The following is an 18,820-nucleotide window of genomic DNA, read 5'->3' on the forward strand; positions in this document are numbered from 1 at the left end:
TTTCCTTTGAAACTCTCCAGTCACTGAGAGGGATACACTTGCTCTTTATGAAAGACTGAAATAACCATATGTCAACAACAAAAAATATTGGATCCAGGATTGTCCAGTGTCTGCTTACTCCAGGTGGGGGGAAAATTGAAATCCAATTCAAATCTAGATAAGTAAAAAAATAAAGTCCAGGGCATACCAACTGAGACACTCATATGAAAGAACAACGAGGCATCCTTGTGGCACCTTAGAGACTAACAAATATATCACTTGTGCCAGCAATGCCCCTCTGCCATGTACACTGGCCAAACCGGACAGTCTCTACGCAAAAGAATAAATGGATACAAATCTGACATCAGGAATTATTACATTCAAAAACCAGTAGGAGAACACTTCAATCTCCCAGGACACTCAATAACAGACTTAAAAGTGACAATTCTTCCACAAAAAAACTTCAAAAACAGACTCCAATGAGAAACTGCAGAACTGGAATTAATTTGCAAACTGGACACAATCAAATTGGGCCTGAATAAAGACTGGGAGTGGATGGGTCACTACAAAAACTAATTTCCCCCTGCTGATACTCATACCTTCTTGTCAATTGTTTGCAATGGGCCACCTTGTTTACACTGGCCTCATTAGCACTGCAAAAGTGATTTCCACCCCTTCTTGTCAACTGTTGAGAATAGCCCATTCCACTTTAATTGAATTGGCTCGTTAGCACTGACCCCCACACTCCACTTGGTAAGGCAACTCCTATTTTTTCATATGCTGTGGGGTATTTATACCTCCCTACTGTATGTTCCATTCCATGCATCTGATGAAGTAGCTTTTAGCACACGAAAGCTTATGCCCAAATAAATGTGTTAGTCTCTAAGGTGCCACAAGGACTTCGTGTTGTTTTTGCTGATACAGACTAAGACAGCTACCACTCTGAAACCTGTCATATGAAAGAAACGTTCACGGTTAAAAAACACCCAGCCACAGGGTGTCACTACAGCTCTAACAAAAAACAGCAAAAGGATAATTCCATTCATGTAAACAAACAGCCCAATATGGCTCAGCTTGCTGATTTATATCCTATTTTAAATAGTGAAACTATAACTACGTATAATAAATTATCCTAACCTTAGTTAACAACAGCTTGCCATTAAGAGTCATTGTTACTATTTGCTTTAGTTAAGCATTTATAGTGATGACAGAGTTACAGTGTAGTATCTGTCACATATGGATACAACATCTGTCTAAAGCATTCTGTTTTATTCAAATTTACAAGTAAGCAGTATTATATGATGGATATTTTAAGAAGATTTTTTGTCAAAATTAAGTCAAAAGGCCACATTCTCAGCTGGTGTAAATCAATGTAACTGACTTCAATTGAGCAACAATGATCTATACCAGTTGAAGATCTGGCCCAAAACATCCAGTGGGAATGAGGCTCCATCAGGGATATCTAATTAAGGACTTGAGAACCCTAAGCTCAACCCTCTGCCTTCCTCACAAAACCAGTTTAAGAATCTTGTACCACCCTTTTTTGATAATTGACTACTTTGGAATCACTACCTTGTGTCGAGATATTAGGAGCCAAAGATTGGGGTGATAAATCATTAAAATGTTGTGCAGTTAAAGTCTGCTTCACTTTTGAAATAAATAGTTTATTAAATTAAAAATGAACTAAATACAACTTCAAGGGGCTTGGATGACTCTTACTCCAACATTCCACAGGGGCTTGACTAATCCCACAGACCAGCAGCCTGGTATGGTGGGGATATATGCTCACAGTTGAATGCCACAGAGGTCCATGAAGGCTTGGGGGATTCATGTTCTCCTGCCCTTCTAATGAGAATCTCTGGATACCAAACTCTTTCACCCCACTGTCCAGGATGGTCAGCGTTACTAGTGCCAGGAAGAGTGGAGTCGGTCAGATAAGATTTACCCAATGTGGACAAAATAAAAAAGCATTTCCTTCTTTTCAGTAAAATTCTGTTTGCTCTAAAACTAAAAGTATTCTTAATAGCTGTACAATATACTAGAAATACTAAATATAAAAAACCTTCCAGTTTATCTTGCCATACCTTAGCAGACTGACCTTTGCTCATCAAATGTCTGCATATGGTGTATATATAAATTGTACCTAGAAGAATAAAAATAAATTAAAATCTATACAAAAATGGATATGAGTCCAACATTTCTACTTCAACTCTATTATGCTAGTTAACTGAAATTTTGTTGTTAGTATTTGGATTGTTAATAAGTCTCTTATTTCAAGATGAAAAACAACTGAAAATATAGTTTTAAAAATAAAAAATTTTACATAATTATTTTTAAATTAGAGAAGTTGAAGCCATTCAAATTATTGTATAATATTCATGTCCACTGTAAAATAAGTAGAAAAACAGCCTCATAAAAATTAAAATATTACTGAAGTCTTAAATGTCCACTAGAAATATTTAATATCACAGGTCAAATCAAGGGATGTGACTATTGGGGGTAGAATTTTCATGAGAAAATTCGTGGAACTTGTGATCTTCAGTCACTAAGGTACTTTTGAAAATCCCACTGTGGAAGTGTAACATGTGTAACAAAGTTCTGCATACACAAAAAGCTAGACAAGCAATAAAACACTCCAGGGTGTATATTCTGTGTAGGAAAGGACATCTATAGTGCAAAGAGGCAGCCAAACGCCAATCAACACAACTAGAAGGGCATTTCATCAACAAGCCACCACACAGCATCCATTAATAGGGTATTGGTATATGCCTTGGATGTGTAGTGAGCCACAAACCTGCTGTTGCTGAGGGAGCTACAGAAAGATGTTCTTCCCATAAGAAGGAGCAGAATCCTGGGAGGAGAAATGCCAAAGTTCAGCCCCTACCCTAACCTCATTTCAGCCAGCTGAAAGGAGCTAATGCTGGTCAAAACCATGCTCAAGACAGGAATCTGGTCCAGAGAACTGGTAATGGGATCCCAGAATGGGATTTTTAGTAGATTTTAATTTAATTATTTTATTGGGTTTCTTTGGCAGTCAAGGGACAGCTGAAAGGGAGAGGTGGGACCAAGAGTGGTCCCAGCAGATAAGTGTGGTTAGAATCTCTAGCCCCATTACAGCTCTAAACAGGAAAGAAGATACCAGCACTTCTTCACCGCCAATTCAAAAGCACCTTTTCTCTCATATGCAATTTTATATTACAATTTAGCATCAAATAATAATCCATTATTTCGGGTGGAAGAAAAAAACAGAATGACCTTTTAAGAACTCTTGATACGTCTCTTTTTATATACCCAAGTCTGTTTATCTGATCTAAATTAAGCCAAGTATGAACAACACACTTACATGGTGGATAATATTAATCAGATACAGATGGAATCAAATTCTTAATCTAAAATGATTTCCATTTTTAAAGGAATTTTTATCATTAAATCCAATGCTGGAGAATATTATTAAAAAAAGCAAACTTTTTACGTTTCAAACAGTCACATAAGTTATGTCCTACACTTCAGAAATGTAATCCTCTTTGTACAAAAAAATCCCTATTTGTAAGTACATTTTATAGCTAAAAAAATTCTCCAGTTTGCTCATGTCTCAGCATTTAATTTAAAAAATGCTTTCATTATGATCTGTCAGAATTAATTACATTAGTACACTCAAAACACTGCTCAACTGTGGTCTATGAATAAGTTATTTCTTTTACAGATGTCCAACACAAAAATGTAATACCATAGAGAAAAATGAAAAATGAAAGTCATTGTGAATTTCAAAATATCATTATTTAATTGTTGAAAAAAATACTTATTAAAAGGGAACTAGATTTTCACTCGCAGTCTTTTTGTTGTCATTACTGAACAAGTATGAAACTTCCTTCCCAAGGCATACTTCGATAGAAAAATATAAATGAAATGTGTAACGTACCATTATAGATAAGCCAACATAAATGCTCCTGAGGTAGAGTCACCTGCATAATGAGTCGTAAAAAGGACAAGATATTGAAACACATCTGCAGAGACTCTTGATTCTGGAGATTTCTATCACGGCTGCATACCATCTGGTAAATGCAAATATTCCTTCCTTGTAAAGCATGGAACTAAAGTGTATGGGAACAGAAGTAAAATAAGAAACTTTCTTTTAAAATATTTATATTTATCAGTTTTCACATTAGCAAAGCACAACAAAATACTAAACATGAGAAAGTAAAGCATATAGCAGAGTTATACCATGACAGTTACAGGCATAGTGAATTAGAGAACAGAGAAGGTGTTATTAAGCTGTGCTTCCATTAGATCCACATGCAGAGAATAAGTTTAATGCACTAGTCTCCTGCATGACAGAGGGGTAGGAAGGAAGGATAAATAAGGCACTGGACTGGGACTCAGGACAAAAGTAGATCAGTGCCTAAGGTCTAACTCTCCATATATATCAATATTATATGGACTAAGCTTTCTAATTTATGCACCTTCCATTTTGAAATTAGGTCCCGTGGCATTTCCAAGGTCCATGAAGATGGACAGAAACTTAACACATGTCGCAAGTTAACTAAAGGAAACCATTTCTGGAACTTTAGATTTATTTTAAAAATTATCTTGTAAAAGCAAAATAAAACAGATTAATGAAATCTCTGACCACATTCCCTTCTTGACGCTGAACAGTTTTTAAATACCAAAACAAACAATAGCTCTCATATTTCCAGAGCACCTTGTCCTGGATTCTAAGCAAGTCACCTCATTCCGTTTCTTCCCAGAAAAAAAAATCTAAGGCCCTTTTTAAGGCTCTACTCCTAACTAAGGTCAGCTGTTCCTGGTCATCACAAGTGCAGGCAAAAAACTCACGGCTTATCCTAGCTCAGGGAGAAATCCAAATACCCACATCAGTGTCTGGTGCAGCAGAGATTCAACAGAGCACTGCTGGGACAGAATGCATTATTTTTGTGATGCCTCCCTCTCACCTTGCCCTGCCTTTCTCATACCAAAGGACCTATCACAAACCCTTGGTCTCTTGAAGCGATAACACAAAGGGATGTTTACATCCTCCCTGAGGTCATTTGGCTTTCCTACAAATTTTCATCATTTACAGATGAAACAAATGACCATATATATCTATTTATCAGTCTATTTCATTTAATTCCTGGAAAAGAATATATTGATAGTAGTGTGATGCTGCTTTGTCATCAAGCAGTTTATGTATAGTATTTTTACACAGGAATCCTGCACAAATTACAATACAAACTTCTAATTGTGTTGACTGCCTTGTTTTCATATCATGAAGGAACACAAAAATTGCCACATTCAATCAGTGACCAGTCATCAACTTTGGTCCATATCCTGTCTTTGACAGTAGTTTAGATCAGCTGTTTTGGAGGAGAAACCCTGGTCATGGAATAACCTGCCCACAGGAAAATTGTCTACCTACCCCCAATTAGTTAGAGGTTGGATTATGCCTTGAAACATGAGGGGTTATATCCCTTCCAAAACTTTTTTTAAATCATTAATTTTATAATCCTGGATATTCTCAGCATTCAGATAATTGTTAATCCTTTTTTAACCTCAAAGACATCTTGTGGCAAGGAGCTCTGTAGGCATGTGTGTCATTTCCTATTCTGGATATGTGAACAATTAAAGAGCTCCAGGTAGTAAATCTACCTCTCATTAGTGCAACAGTCTGATATACATTTATTGAAGCTTAATAATGGCCTCTTATTTTGAAAACATTAATATTTTTGTTAAAACTCTTTCTTGTTTATACCTACCGTAAGTGCAGCACTTTTATCACCAAAGCCATTTGGAAAAAACATGGACTTAAACTGATTCATGTCTGCTATTACCTCATCAAGGTTTATAGAACTGAACTGCTGAAGATACCGTCCATAGCACTGTAAAAGTGCCATCTTATATTCCTGGAATGTGAAGAATATGTTATTCATAGATTTTGCATTTTATTTTTCTATGCAATTATAAAATGTGTATTATACTTTTTTACACTCGTTTAACAAATGGCAATGTAGAACAATAACTGGAGGTGAAGTAGACTCATCCAGGACTATGCTGAGAAGTCAGGAAAACATTTTGTAATGTAGTTTATAATGATAAAGTCACCCACTGAAAGCATTAGAATCTTTGGAGTAATCAAAGATGAGTCAGGAGGTTTTTTTATTCAGAAACATGACAAATACCTGACAGTGGATTTAAAATATTATGTTCTCACGACAACACAACAAAGTCATGGGCTGAATGTCCTACAGCTTGAGAGGGGTAATCATAATGCTATTACTGAGAAAAGCACTTCAGAACAAAAAGCTTTATAAACTATACACAAGGATTGTTATTTCATCCCCCACTGCAGTGCCCACATCTTGAGCAAAAAGAGCAAACCGTTTCAGAGTTCACACCAAACCCACACACTGCTGTAGAACAAGAAGTGATGAAAACTAATTGATTCCATTGAAACTGCAGAAGGAATTTAGATACCTTAACTGTCCAATACACCTCATTTCATAATCCTACTCTTGTGAAAAATGCCATGGGATCTTTAATAACTACAAGCAGGCAGGAACTCAGGCTTTATGTCTCATCCATAAGACAGCCCTTCGGTAGTACAAAGATCCCTTCTAAGACTATGCTGGGACAGTGGTTCCATACTGACTCAGAGGTTGAACTGCCACCTATTGCAGAGGTTCTCAAACAGTGGGTTGGGACCCTGTTTTAATTGCGTCGACAGGGCTGGCTTAGACTTGCTAGGACCTGGAGCCAACGTCTGAGCCCCACTGCCCAGGAGACACTGGGGGAATCTCGCATGAGGCACACATAGCCCCTGCCATGGGAAGAAGGGCAGAATGGGGGACACACTGAGCCCTTTCCATGGGAATAAGAGAATAATGGAAGGCATGTGGAGGATGTGAAAAGACGGGTGCACACAGAGCTGCTGGAATGGGGGACCCCGGTATGGGAGGAGTGAGGAATAGGGAATACACATAACCTCTGTCAGGGGGAGATCGGGAAAGTTGCAAGGAGTCCCTGAAATAGAGGGGATGGCATGCAGGGAGCTTGTGGAAGGTACTGGAGGGATGCAACGAGACCAGGTATGTGCAAGAAGCTCGGCCTAGGAAGTGTGAAACCCTCTAGTCCTAAATAAGTTCAGTTGCAATTAATTACCTTCCAGCCTTACTCCTGGGGGAAATCTGCATCAAAAAATTAAAAATTCTACACACAATATTTTAAAATTCTGCATATATTATTTCTCAAAATAACACAATATAATCACACTGGTATCAATTATTTTGGAAATCTATTTTAAAATACCTGTCAGCAAGTAGGAACACATGAGTTATGAGGAGAGGCTGAGGGAGCTGGGATTGTTTAGCCTGCAGAAGAGAAGAATGAGGGGGGATTTGATAGCTGCTTTCAACTACCTGAAAGGGGGTTCCAAAGAGGATGGCTCTAGACTGTTCTCAATGGTAGCAGATGACAGAACGAGGAGTAATGGTCTCAAGTTGCAGTGGGGGAGGTTTAGGTTGGATATTAGGAAAAACTTTTTCACTAAGAGGGTGGTGAAACACTGGAATGCGTTACCTAGGGAGGTGGTAGAATCTCCTTCCTTAGAGGTTTTTAAGGTCAGGCTTGACAAAGCCCTGGCTGGGATGATTTAACTGGGAATTGGTCCTGCTTTGAGCAGGGGGTTGGACTAGATGACCTTCTGGGGTCCCTTCCAACCCTGATATTCTATGATTCTATGTCTGTAACAATACAGATAATGAAAAAGATTCAGGAAATGTTTTTTGTCAAATAGATTCCTTACTAGGCATATAAATACAGAACTTTGAGTAATTCATTTAAACTACAATACAGAACCATATTTCCCGCCCCCATCAGAAGCAGTGCAAAAGCTTGGGGGAGTCTGGGGTAATGGAAGAGATGAGGGAGAGGAAAGGAGTCTGGGAGTGAACCTGGGGGGTTGTTAGGTGTGGGTGGAAGAAATATGGAACAGATTTTTTTGGGGGGGAGGGGGTTAGGGAGCCTCCCCTATGCAGACCCTGGCTGATCCCTAGCCTCTCCCATTCAGTCAGGCACATCTGCCCCTGACTCCATGTGTCCCTGTCACTCCATGTGTCCCTGCACCTGCTCCTCCATCCCCATGTGTCCCTCCACCCCACAGCCACCCTCCATGTGTCTCTGCATCCCCTCCCTGTCCCTGGATGTCCCTATACCCCTCTGCCAGTCCCCTATCCCCATCCCCATGTGTCCCTGCATCCCTCCTGCTTGTGCAGGACCAGCTCTAGGCACCAGCAAATTTTTTGCTTGGGGTGGCAAAAAACCTAGAGCTGGCCCTGCGCTTGTGCCCATGTGTTTCTATGCCCCCACTCGGCCACCCCCTTCCCCTATATGACCCTACACCCCCTCCCCCTGTCCCCATTTGGCCCAGCACCTCCACTCCCATTCAGCCTTTGTCCCAGTCTGTCCTTCCCCAATAGCCCTTAGGAACCCCAGTCTCTGACACCTCCCCAGCCCCACGCTGTCTGTCCCCCCCATATCCCCTGTTTACTGACTTGGCCCCACAGGCACAGCACTGCCAGACAGGCAATCTCTTCCCTTCCCTATTGGCAACTGGGCCTACTACCCACCCGGGAGCAGCTGCTCTGTTTTAGTGCCACAGCGGCCCCTGGCGGGCAAAAGGTGGAATTGCAGCAACTTTCTGGTAGAAGTTATTTTCTCTGGAAAAAGATTATGCGTGGTACATTAATTATGCATGCAAGCAGTGGCGCAGAATTCCCCCAGGAATAAGTAGTACATTCTTGAACTGTCTCTGAATATTGGCTGGGAATAAACCCTCAAAATCCCAGGCAATAAACCGGGTTGGCAGGGCCTCCTCTTAAGGACATCCATGTGATAAGGTTTGAGGTCCCGTTCAGCAGGCAACAAAAGACATGTACTCATCAACACAGGTCCATTCTTTTTACTATTATTAAATATTTTGTATTTTATTGCAAGAGTGCCTAGAGGCCCCAATCAGAGACTGCAGCCCCACCGTGCTAGCATTATACACACATAATGAAAAGATGGGCCCTGCCTCAAAGAGTTTTTAGTCTTAAACATAAGACGACAGACAACAGGTGGACACAAGAAACAGATGGGGGAGCAAAATGCAACATTGAAACAATTATGCTCAGTGTAATAAGCTATGGCCACAATACACCAACTGCAATTAGAGTTATTTTTATTAATTTATCTCACATTCAAAACAGCTTCCAGTAAAGTATAATTAAACGAAACCCCAACATAGAAACACACAATGAATCACAAAAAGACTTGGGAGTAGAATCTTTTCTATTTAATATGACTTACTTTGATCTGAATAAGGAGGTCACCAACTTTCAGAAGTTTTTCATTGTAATACCAATCTGGCAGTCGAGGCTTATACTTGATCCAAATATTAAACAAAGTGTTTGCTCTAAACAAACAGCAGGAGACAAAAGTTACACATTAAAAGCTGGCAACAGACCTGCTACATCAAGTAAATGAATAATAAAACCTCCAGTTATGTTATCCATTAAAGAGCTCTTTCTTCCAAATGCACCTGAAACAATATGAACACTATGAATTTAAAAACCAAGTGATTATTAACATTGATTTGAGCAAACAAGTCAACCATCAAGTTTCACGCTTTTATCACAATGGATTTACTTTAGGATGAATTACCTCCTATAGAAGTACTTATCGAAATGTTCTAACATATGAATCCTTTGAAGTATTCCAACAGGGTCATAAGAGGTGTATAATGTGTCCCACTTTCCCAGCTAGTATGAAAAATGTTGAAAATCACTGTATGTTTAGAGATGTTCAGTCTTAAAAAACTATTTGGTATTTTAAATAAACTCAATGGATTACAATGTGGAAAAATCATTAGATTAGAACAAATGAATGAAAAGGACAGAAAAGAAAAATGTCAAAAGTAATAAAGCATGTCAGGCAGCCATAAACTAAGTAATTAGTGGATCCTGAAATAAAAACCGATATTTTTCATACTATGGCATGTATCACAGGAATAAGAAGAGAACTAACTAGACAGTCTCTGGTATGAGATTGATCTAGCATGAAATGTACAAGAAAATTACAATAGTTGGAATAGATAAGGACATATGTGCTGGGGGTGGAAGAGAAAAAGCAAATGAAAAACTAACTAAAAAAGTATTCTAAGGGTATGTCTACACTGCAGTTAAAGACCCACAGCTGGCCCACGTCAGCTGATTCGGGCTTGTGGAACTCAGGCTGCAGGCTGTTTAACTGTGGTGCAGACATTCAGGAGCCCGAGCCTGAATATTTACACTGCAGTTAAACAGCCCCATAGCCTGAGTCCCACGAGCCCGAGTCAGCTGACATGGGCCAGCCGCGGGTGTTTAATTGCTGTGTAGACATACCTCAGGCAATATCAGATATCATCAGTGGCCAAAAATGTCACCTTCTGCTGGGCCAGGTTATTACTCTCTTATGTTTCAATCACAGACCAGACCACAATTATCTATAGTGCTATCACCAAGGATGATTTAGTGTAACAAACTCCATCTCTGATTAATCCAACAGGTCTCCAGTAAACTGTAATTGATCCTCAAGGGCAGCCTGCCTGCTAAGTAGAGTGCACCGGCGTCGTGCCACCACTCTGACTCCTATACTGGCTGTAATTTGAATAATGGGGTCCTTGTCTTTAAAACTCTAAATGGATATGACAGGTGGTCTGAAACAACATTCTCTTTGTACTTAATTGAGAAAGCCACATTCAAAAGGGGACATGATAGCTGGTTGGAAACCAGGTTCATAGTAAGAAGGACAGGGGTTTTCAGAGGAGCACTCCATTAAAGAATTAAATTACGAATCTTCACAATGCCAAACATCTGTTTTTGCAGGTAATCCCCTAACAAATCACCTGCAGATCAGTCTCAACAATCATAACAGAGATACTCATAAGTAACAACTTATAAATAAGGAAGAAGAGAGGAGACAGAGAAGCTAAAATTTGAAGACATCCTTTTCACAGGATTCTTACTCCTGGGTCTTGTGCTCTCTAATATGAGACAAATGGAAGTCTCCAAGCTCCAAGGACCTTACAAGGGCCGCAGGAGTGGGTTGCAGTTCAAGCCACCTCCTCTATTGGTCAAATGACATTGGGACCCATAAAGCCACCTTTTTGTAACTTTCCAGTCAGTTCCTGATTTTAGCAGGAAATGAATGCTCCTCAAAACAGAAATTGGCCAATCACATGAAAAATAAATAGTTTGTTCAGATACAAAAATACAAATGTCAAAGAAGAAAGGTATAAATCACCTTCAAATTCCAAGGGGAAAAGGGTGACCTTGGTGTAATGTAGGTCCTCAGCCTTCTATTGGACCCCACATTAGAGCTCAGAAGTTTGTAATATAACAGTTCTAAGGTTTCAGTACTTAACTGTTAGATGCAAAGGCTTCCTGCACTAATGCAAAACCAAGTCCACAACTTTATACACTAGTTTTCAAACTTCCTGGCACTTGTAATGGAGAAGTTTACTTCTCTTCTGCGTGTAAATATATTTGGTATTAGAAGAGTATTCATGTCCCTCTAAATTCAAATAGTAACTATTGTCACTCTTTTCAGAGTAGCAGCCGTATTAGTCTGTACCCGCAAAAAGAAAAGGAGGACTTGTGGCACCTTAGAGACTAACAAATTTATTTGAGCATAAGCTTTTGTGAGCTACAGCTCACTTCATCGGATGCATTCGTGTATGGTAACACCCACTGTTTCATGTTCTCTGTATATAAATCTCCCCACTGTATTTTCCACTGAATGCATCCAATGAAGTGAGCTGTAAATAAATTTGTTAGTCTCTAATGTGCCACAAGTCCTCCTTTTCTTTTTGCGGATACAGACTAACATGGCTGCTACTCTGAAACCTGTCATTATGCAAGGCACTGAATTTAGCCATATGGAGTGGAAATCTATCAACTTAATGAAAAAACTCGTACAGATGCAGACAGACATCACCTTACCTGATCACTCTCATTACAGTGTGTATGGTAACACCCATTGTTTCATGTTCTCTGTGTATATAAATCTCCCCACTGTATTTTCCTGTCACTCTGAACATAATCTACACCCTCACAAGTACCTGGTCTGACAAAATGATAATGGATTCTCGAGTATATACAAATGCCTTAGGAGGCATTGACGCTGGCCATTTTGAGATCCTCACTACAAGAGAAACCAGGAGTACCTTCGCCAGGGCTGGTGTTTCAAACACAAAAAATGGTCCAACTGTGTCGAGAGTTCCAACAACGCCTGATACGAGCAAGGCAAGAGGGAAGCAATACAGCAGCTTTCTAAGCAACCTCAGAGATGAATATCTGTGATCTGGAGAGGTACCTGAATACACATTGCCACTCAGAATTCCTACCTCCATCTCCCTATACTGAATTTGAAGGGAGGATGCTGAAAGTTTTCATGCAATGCTGCCTGGAGCAGGAGGTTTGCCGTGGCATTAGGATGCTGGAGTTTTGGAAGTGAGAGCTCTCTCTCCCTACATTTTTTGCTGACATTTCTTACTTGGAGATGATAAATGTCAGATGAACTGCTCGGTACTACTTACTTCAAGGATAAAGACTAAGAGGGCATCAGTTCCTAGCTTCAAGGCGGACAGTGCAGAATAATTGGGATGTGAAACTGCCCTGCTGGGCCTTGAAGTGAGCTGAGTCTGTGCTGATATAGGCAGCACCTGCAGAATCCCAGTTCTTAGCAAATAGAGCTGATTTAGGTTTTCACTTCAAGGATTTCTCCTTTAAAGGATTCTGAAGTGCTGGACTTCCTGGTTTTGCAGGAGGGTGCCTCAAGAATGCCTTTGATGCATTCCCCACATCACTGAGCACTTGGGATGACATTTGCAGACAGATCAGATTCAGTACACCCAACTCCCAATCAAAGGATATAATAAATGTTCATTATTACACACATTTTTCTACGGCACAATGTTTGAAGTTGCTGAGTGGTCTTCCTTCCTCTGAGGAGTCTAGGTGGAGACTGACATTTTAAAAAAGAATAAAGAACAGCCAAAGGAACGAAAGAATGAATCTCTGAGGCAACAAATGAAGGCTTACAAAAGTACCAAAGTGAAAGATGATGAAGCTCTACAAACAGAGACACCAAAGGTATAACATGATTCAATGGCTGGAAATCGAAGCTGAACAAAGTCAGACTGGAAATAAGGTGCAATATTTTAACTGTGAGAGTAATTCACCATTAGAACAATTTCCTAAGGGTCATGGTGGATTCATCACCAACAATTCTGAAATCAAGATCGGATGTATTTCTAAAAGATACACTCTAGGAATTATTTTGGGGAAGTTCTGGGGCCTGCTACAGGAGGTCAGACTAGATGATTACAATAGTCCCTTCTGGTCTTGGAATCTATTAAATCCGCAAGGGAAAAAGTCTGAAACACCAAGTGAAGGTGCCAAAGCACCTAGAAGCCGAAATAAAAGCTTGGTCATATACTTGAACATCCCCAACTCCCTGGAAACTGGTGCACCCTGATGGTACGCCTGGGCCTAACCGTCATCCTGAATGAAAGAATTATGGAAAAACAAATGTATCAATTAAAAACAAAAAACAAAAACAAAAAAAAAGAACCTTAGCTGATTAGAAATTGGGAAGGTCTACAGCAGAACACGACACCCAGAGATGATCACTGCTGGGTTGCAAAGTCAGAGTGCCAGATGGAAAGGTTCAGCTGCTCTGGGGAGCATTGTTGCTTCAGTTAACTGAAAAGTTCCAAGAGTTAGAGTTGGGTGATAGGAAGTTGGTTCATGACACAACCACCCCCCATCACTGTTCAGAGGGATGAAAAATGCTGACAGCTTGGGAAGTTCCACCTGCCCCGTACTAGGGTGCTGAGAATTAGAAGTAAGAACTCTGCTCAGGCGGTATTTTTCAGAACCAGCTGTTTCCCTTGAAGGAAAAAGTAAGTGTATATCATAGAGCCTAGATATTATAGTGATGGTCACCATGCAAATATATATTATAAGCACTTATAAAGAGACAGACATCCACAAACGCACACTGTATGAATTGGATATTTTCCTGGCTGCTGCATACATAGTGCATTATATTATTATTTATATTATTTTATATTAAATTATAAAAATTTAGAGTGTGCATCCATACACTTATGTGTACCCACACATGCATACACATATAAAGGTGCACAAGTACATATGAACATATGCATAGCTATATGATATATATCTAGTGTTTTTCTTAACCCCCTCCCCAGTCATCTGAAGTCATAAGACTACATGAGACTCAACATAAAAGTTTCTAGACTTCATGATTGTGCAAGAAAAGCTGAAAAACATAAACCCTGACAGCTAAAAAAACAGACGGCAAATAAGAGCCCAACATGTAATATTTTTTTTAATCTCAATTTTTAAGCAAATTTCATTTTTTGTTTTTAAACACCTGGGGTTTGGAACACTGTAAAATGCATGTGACACTAGGTGGGAATCCAGCACAGTGGCAGGGAGGGTGTCAAGTTGGAGGTGAGGAGAAAATTTGAGCAGATGGTTGGGGGACAGGAAGACTAGAAGGTGAGGGGCATGATGGATGAGAGCTACAAAGAGCAGATAAGAAAGCCTACAGGGGCTGACAGTAACTAGATTGACAGGGTAAAGAGGAGGACCCAGCCGAAAGAGGCAGTGGCTGTGGGAGACTGCCAGGGAAGGGGGCAGCAGGAAGGGACAGTAGATTCAAGGGGATTGCAGGAGAGAGGCAAGGGGCTGGTGGAGTATTGCAGTGGGAGAGATGGGGAGCAGTGGTTGGAAGAGGACTTTTGGGGAGAAAGATGTGGGGGATCAGGAGCCAGACAGAGATTGCAGGGCGTCAGGGTCCAGATAGCTGTTGTGGAGGGAGGTGGGGACAGAGTCCAAATGGGGGTTACACAGGGAGGCGGCAGGATCCGGATGGGGGCTGCAGGGAGAGGTGCCAGCATCTGGATGGGGGTCTTCAGGTAGCAGTGGGGGCGCAAGGTCCAGGCAGGGATCTGCAGGGGAGGTTGAGGGAGCAAGGGCTGGATGGCTGTTGGGGGGCACAAGGTAAGGATATGGGGCTGTGGGAAGTAGTGGGGAGCAGGGTTCAGATGAGGCTTGTTGGGGGGAGCTACAGGGGCCCCGGGGCTGGACGGGGTAGAGACAGCAGGGACCTGATGGGGGTTACAGAGGGCCTGCGGGGTCCCTGGGGCAAGACAGGATGGGCAGGGTCTGTATGGGAGTTATGGGAGGGGGGCTGCAAAGTCCCCAGGGTGGGGGGCAGGGTCCAGCTGGTGGCTATGGGGGAGCTGCAGGGTCCCAGGGGGCGCAGGATCCGGATGGAGGTTACAGAGGGAGAGCTGCAGAGTGCCCAGGGTAGGGGGGCAGAGTCCAGATAGCCTAGGTGTTACTGGAGCAGTGGAAGCTGCAGAGTCTCTGGGAGAAGCGGAGCTAAAAAGTCCCCAGAGCAGGGTCCAAATGGAGGTTACAGTGGGGAAGCTGCAGAGTCCCCAGGAAGCTGCAGGTCCCAGGAGCGGGAAAAGGTGGGCAGGGTCTGGATGAGAGTAACCAGGGGGAGATGGCTGCATGGTCCCCGGGGTGGGATGGGGGCCTGGGTCCAGATGAGTTATGGTACGGGGGGGGGGGGGAAGGGGCTGCAGGGTCCTGGTATGGGGGGCAGGGTCTGGATGAGGGTTATGGTGCGGGGTGTATGCAGGGTCTCGATGTGGATGGGCAGGGTCTGGATGAGGGCTACAGTGCTGGAGGGCAGCAGGGTCTGGATGAGGGTTATGGTGCGGGGTGTATGCAGGGTCTCGATGTGGATGGGCAGGGTCTGGATGAGGGCTACAGTGCTGGAGGGCAGCAGGGTCTGGATGAGGGTTACGGGGCGGGGAGTTGCAGGGTCCCCAGTGGCGGGGGGGGGGAGGGTTTGGATGAGGATTATGAGGGGGTGCAGATTCCAGGTGCAGGGGGGCAGGGTCCAGATGACAAAGGGTTACGGTGCAAGGAGGCAGGGTTCAGATGAGGGTTACGGTGCAGGGGGGCTGTAGGGTCCCAGTGTGGGGTGGGTAGGGTCCAGATGAGGGTTAGGGGTGGGTGCTGCAGGGTCCCAGTGCAGGGGGGGGTAGGGTCCGGATGAGGGTTGGAGGGGTACAGGGTCCCAGTGTGGGGGGAGGTAGCATCCGCATGAGGGTTGCGGGGAGGGGGGCGGTACTGCAGGGTCCCAGTGCGGGGTAGGTAGGCTCCGCATGAGGGTTGGGGAGGGTGCTGTAGGGTTCAGGAGTGCGGTGGGTGTCGTGTCTGGATGACGGTTGGGGGGGGGTGCAGAGTCCCAGAGCAAAGGGGATAGGGTCCAGATGAGAGATGTGGGGGCTGCAGGGTCCCGTTGCAGGGGGAATAGGGTTCCGATGACGGGTGGTGGGGGTGCAGGGTCCTGTTGCGGGGCAAAGGGGGTAGGGTCTGGGTAAGAGGTGAGGGGGGCAGGGTCCCGGCATGGGATGGGGGGTAAGGTTGAGTGAGGGCCGAGGGGGGTGCAGGGTCCCGGGGCGGGGGGGTAAGGTTGAGTGAGGGCCGAGGGGGGGGCGGGGTCCCGGGGCGGGGGGGTAGGGGTGAGTGAGGGCCGAGGGGGGGGCGGGGTCCCGGGGCGGGGGGGTAGGGGTGAGTGAGGGCCGAGGGGGGGGCGGGGTCCCGGGGCGGGGGGGTAGGGGTGAGTGAGGGCCGAGGGGGGGGCGGGGTCCCGGGGCGGGGGGGGTAGGGGTGAGTGAGGGCCGAGGGGGGGGCGGGGTCCCGGGGCGGGGGGGTAGGGGTGAGTGAGGGCCGAGGGGGGGGCGGGGTCCCGGGGCGGGGGGGTAGGGGTGAGTGAGGGCCGAGGGGGGGGCGGGGTCCCGGGGCGGGGGAGTCGGGGTGAGTGAGGGCCGAGGGGGGGGCGGGGTCCCGGGGCGGGGGAGTCGGGGTGAGTGAGGGCCGAGGGGGGGGCGGGGTCCCGGGGCGGGGGAGTCGGGGTGAGTGAGGGCCGAGGGGGGGGCGGGGTCCCGGGGCGGGGGAGTCGGGGTGAGTGAGGGCCGAGGGGGGGGCGGGGTCCCGGGGCGGGGGGGTCGGGGTGAGTGAGGGCCGAGGGGGGGGCGGGGTCCCGGGGCGGGGGGGTCGGGGTGAGTGAGGGCCGAGGGGGGGGCGGGGTCCCGGGGCGGGGGGGTCGGGGTGAGTGAGGGCCGAGGGGGGGGCGGGGTCCCGGGGCGGGGGGGTCGGGGTGAGTGAGGGTCGAGGGGGGGGCGGGGTCCCGGGGCGGGGGGGTCGGGGTGAGTGAGGGTCGAGGGGGGGGCGGGGTCCCGGGGCGGGGGGGTCGGGGTGAGTGAGGGTCGAGGGGGGGGCGGGGTCCCGGGGCGGGGGGGTCGGGGTGAGTGAGGGTCGAGGGGGGGGCGGGGTCCCGGGGCGGGGGGGTCGGGGTGAGTGAGGGCCGAGGGGGGGGCGGGGTCCCGGGGCGGGGGGGTCGGGGTGAGTGAGGGCCGAGGGGGGGGCGGGGTCCCGGGGCGGGGCGGTCGGGGTGAGTGAGGGCCGAGGGGGGGGCGGGGTCCCGGGGCGGGGGGGTCGGGGTGAGTGAGGGTCGAGGGGGGGGCGGGGTCCCGGGGCGGGGGGGGCGGGGTGAGTGAGGGTCGAGGGGGGGGCGGGGTCCCGGGGCGGGGGGGGCGGGGTGAGTGAGGGTCGAGGGGGGGGCGGGGTCCCGGGGCGGGGGAGTCGGGGTGAGTGAGGGTCGGGGGGGGGCGGGGTCCCGGGGCGGGGGAGTCGGGGTGAGTGAGGGCCGAGGGGGGGGCGGGGTCCCGGGGCGGGGGAGTAGGGTTGAGTGTGGGTGGAGGGGGGGGCGGGGTCCCGGGGCGGGGGAGTCGGGGTGAGTGAGGGTCGAGGGGGGGGCGGGGTCCCGGGGCGGGGGAGTCGGGGTGAGTGAGGGTCGAGGGGGGGGCGGGGTCCCGGGGCGGGGGAGTAGGGTTGAGTGTGGGTGGAGGGGGGGGCGGGGTCCCGGGCGGTGTGTCGCGGGCAGTGCCGCCAGTGACCGGGCCTGGCACCCTGGCAGCAGGCGGCGCCCTCCGGGAGCACGTTACGGACCCGCTCCCCGCCCGCGCTCTGCCTGTACCCGCGTCTGTGCAGCTCCTGCCTCCGCGGCTCGGCCGCCTCCGCGCTGCACAGCCGGCGCATGAAGCCCAGGAAGTCCCGCAGCTCGGACTCGAAGCTGTCGATCACCGGGTTCCCCGGCTCCAGCGCCCCGAAGAAAGTAGCCGGCGGGGGCTGCGTCCCGTGGCAGGGAGGCGGCGGCGCGGGGGACCCGGCCTCCGCCATCATCCCGCTGCCTGCCCTGTATACAGGGGCGGTTGCGTGGCAACGGGCGGAGGCGGCGTGTGAAGGCTCCTGGCCTGGCTGGTGTTTGCGCCCCGCGTCCTGGCTCCGTCTCGGGCTTTGAACAGACCCGGCACTGGCCGGCGGGGAGAGTATAAGGCCAGGCGGGATGACTAGACCGGCCGGTGTGAGCTAGGCCAATGGCCACAGGGGCTGGGGCTGCGGCAGCCCCCTCTGGCTTGAACTGGTTCCCAATATCGACAGGGTGTAGAGAAGTGGTTCTCACACTTATGTACTGGTGACCTCTTCCACATAGCAAGCCTCTGCGTGCAACCGCCCCCCCCCCATTAAAAAACAGGTTTTTTGTATTTTTAACACCATTATAAAAGCGGGGCTTGGGGTGGAGGCTGACAGCTCAGGATCCTCCATGTAATAACCTCACAACCCCCTGAGGGGTCCCGACCCCCAGTTTGAGAACC

General features: G+C 46.7%; 1 protein-coding gene across 1 annotated transcript in view; it reads right to left on the bottom strand.

Moving 5' to 3' along the window:
* Positions 1-18,359, bottom strand: part of CFAP54 (cilia and flagella associated protein 54) — a 207,597-nt gene extending 189,238 nt beyond the window's left edge. Inside the window, exons 1-5 of the mRNA XM_073327473.1 lie at positions 18,142-18,359; positions 9,319-9,424; positions 5,730-5,876; positions 3,899-4,070; positions 2,064-2,122 (exon numbers count right to left, since the gene is read on the bottom strand). Coding sequence (XP_073183574.1) covers positions 2,064-2,122; positions 3,899-4,070; positions 5,730-5,876; positions 9,319-9,424; positions 18,142-18,347 — 690 coding nt within the window. The 5' untranslated portion in view covers positions 18,348-18,359. The remainder of the gene's footprint in view (positions 1-2,063; positions 2,123-3,898; positions 4,071-5,729; positions 5,877-9,318; positions 9,425-18,141) is intronic.
* Between the last annotated feature and the right edge of the window lie 461 nt (positions 18,360-18,820).

The sequence above is a fragment of the Lepidochelys kempii genome, chromosome 1, assembly GCF_965140265.1.
Source record: "Lepidochelys kempii isolate rLepKem1 chromosome 1, rLepKem1.hap2, whole genome shotgun sequence".
Lineage (NCBI taxonomy): Eukaryota > Metazoa > Chordata > Testudines > Cheloniidae > Lepidochelys > Lepidochelys kempii.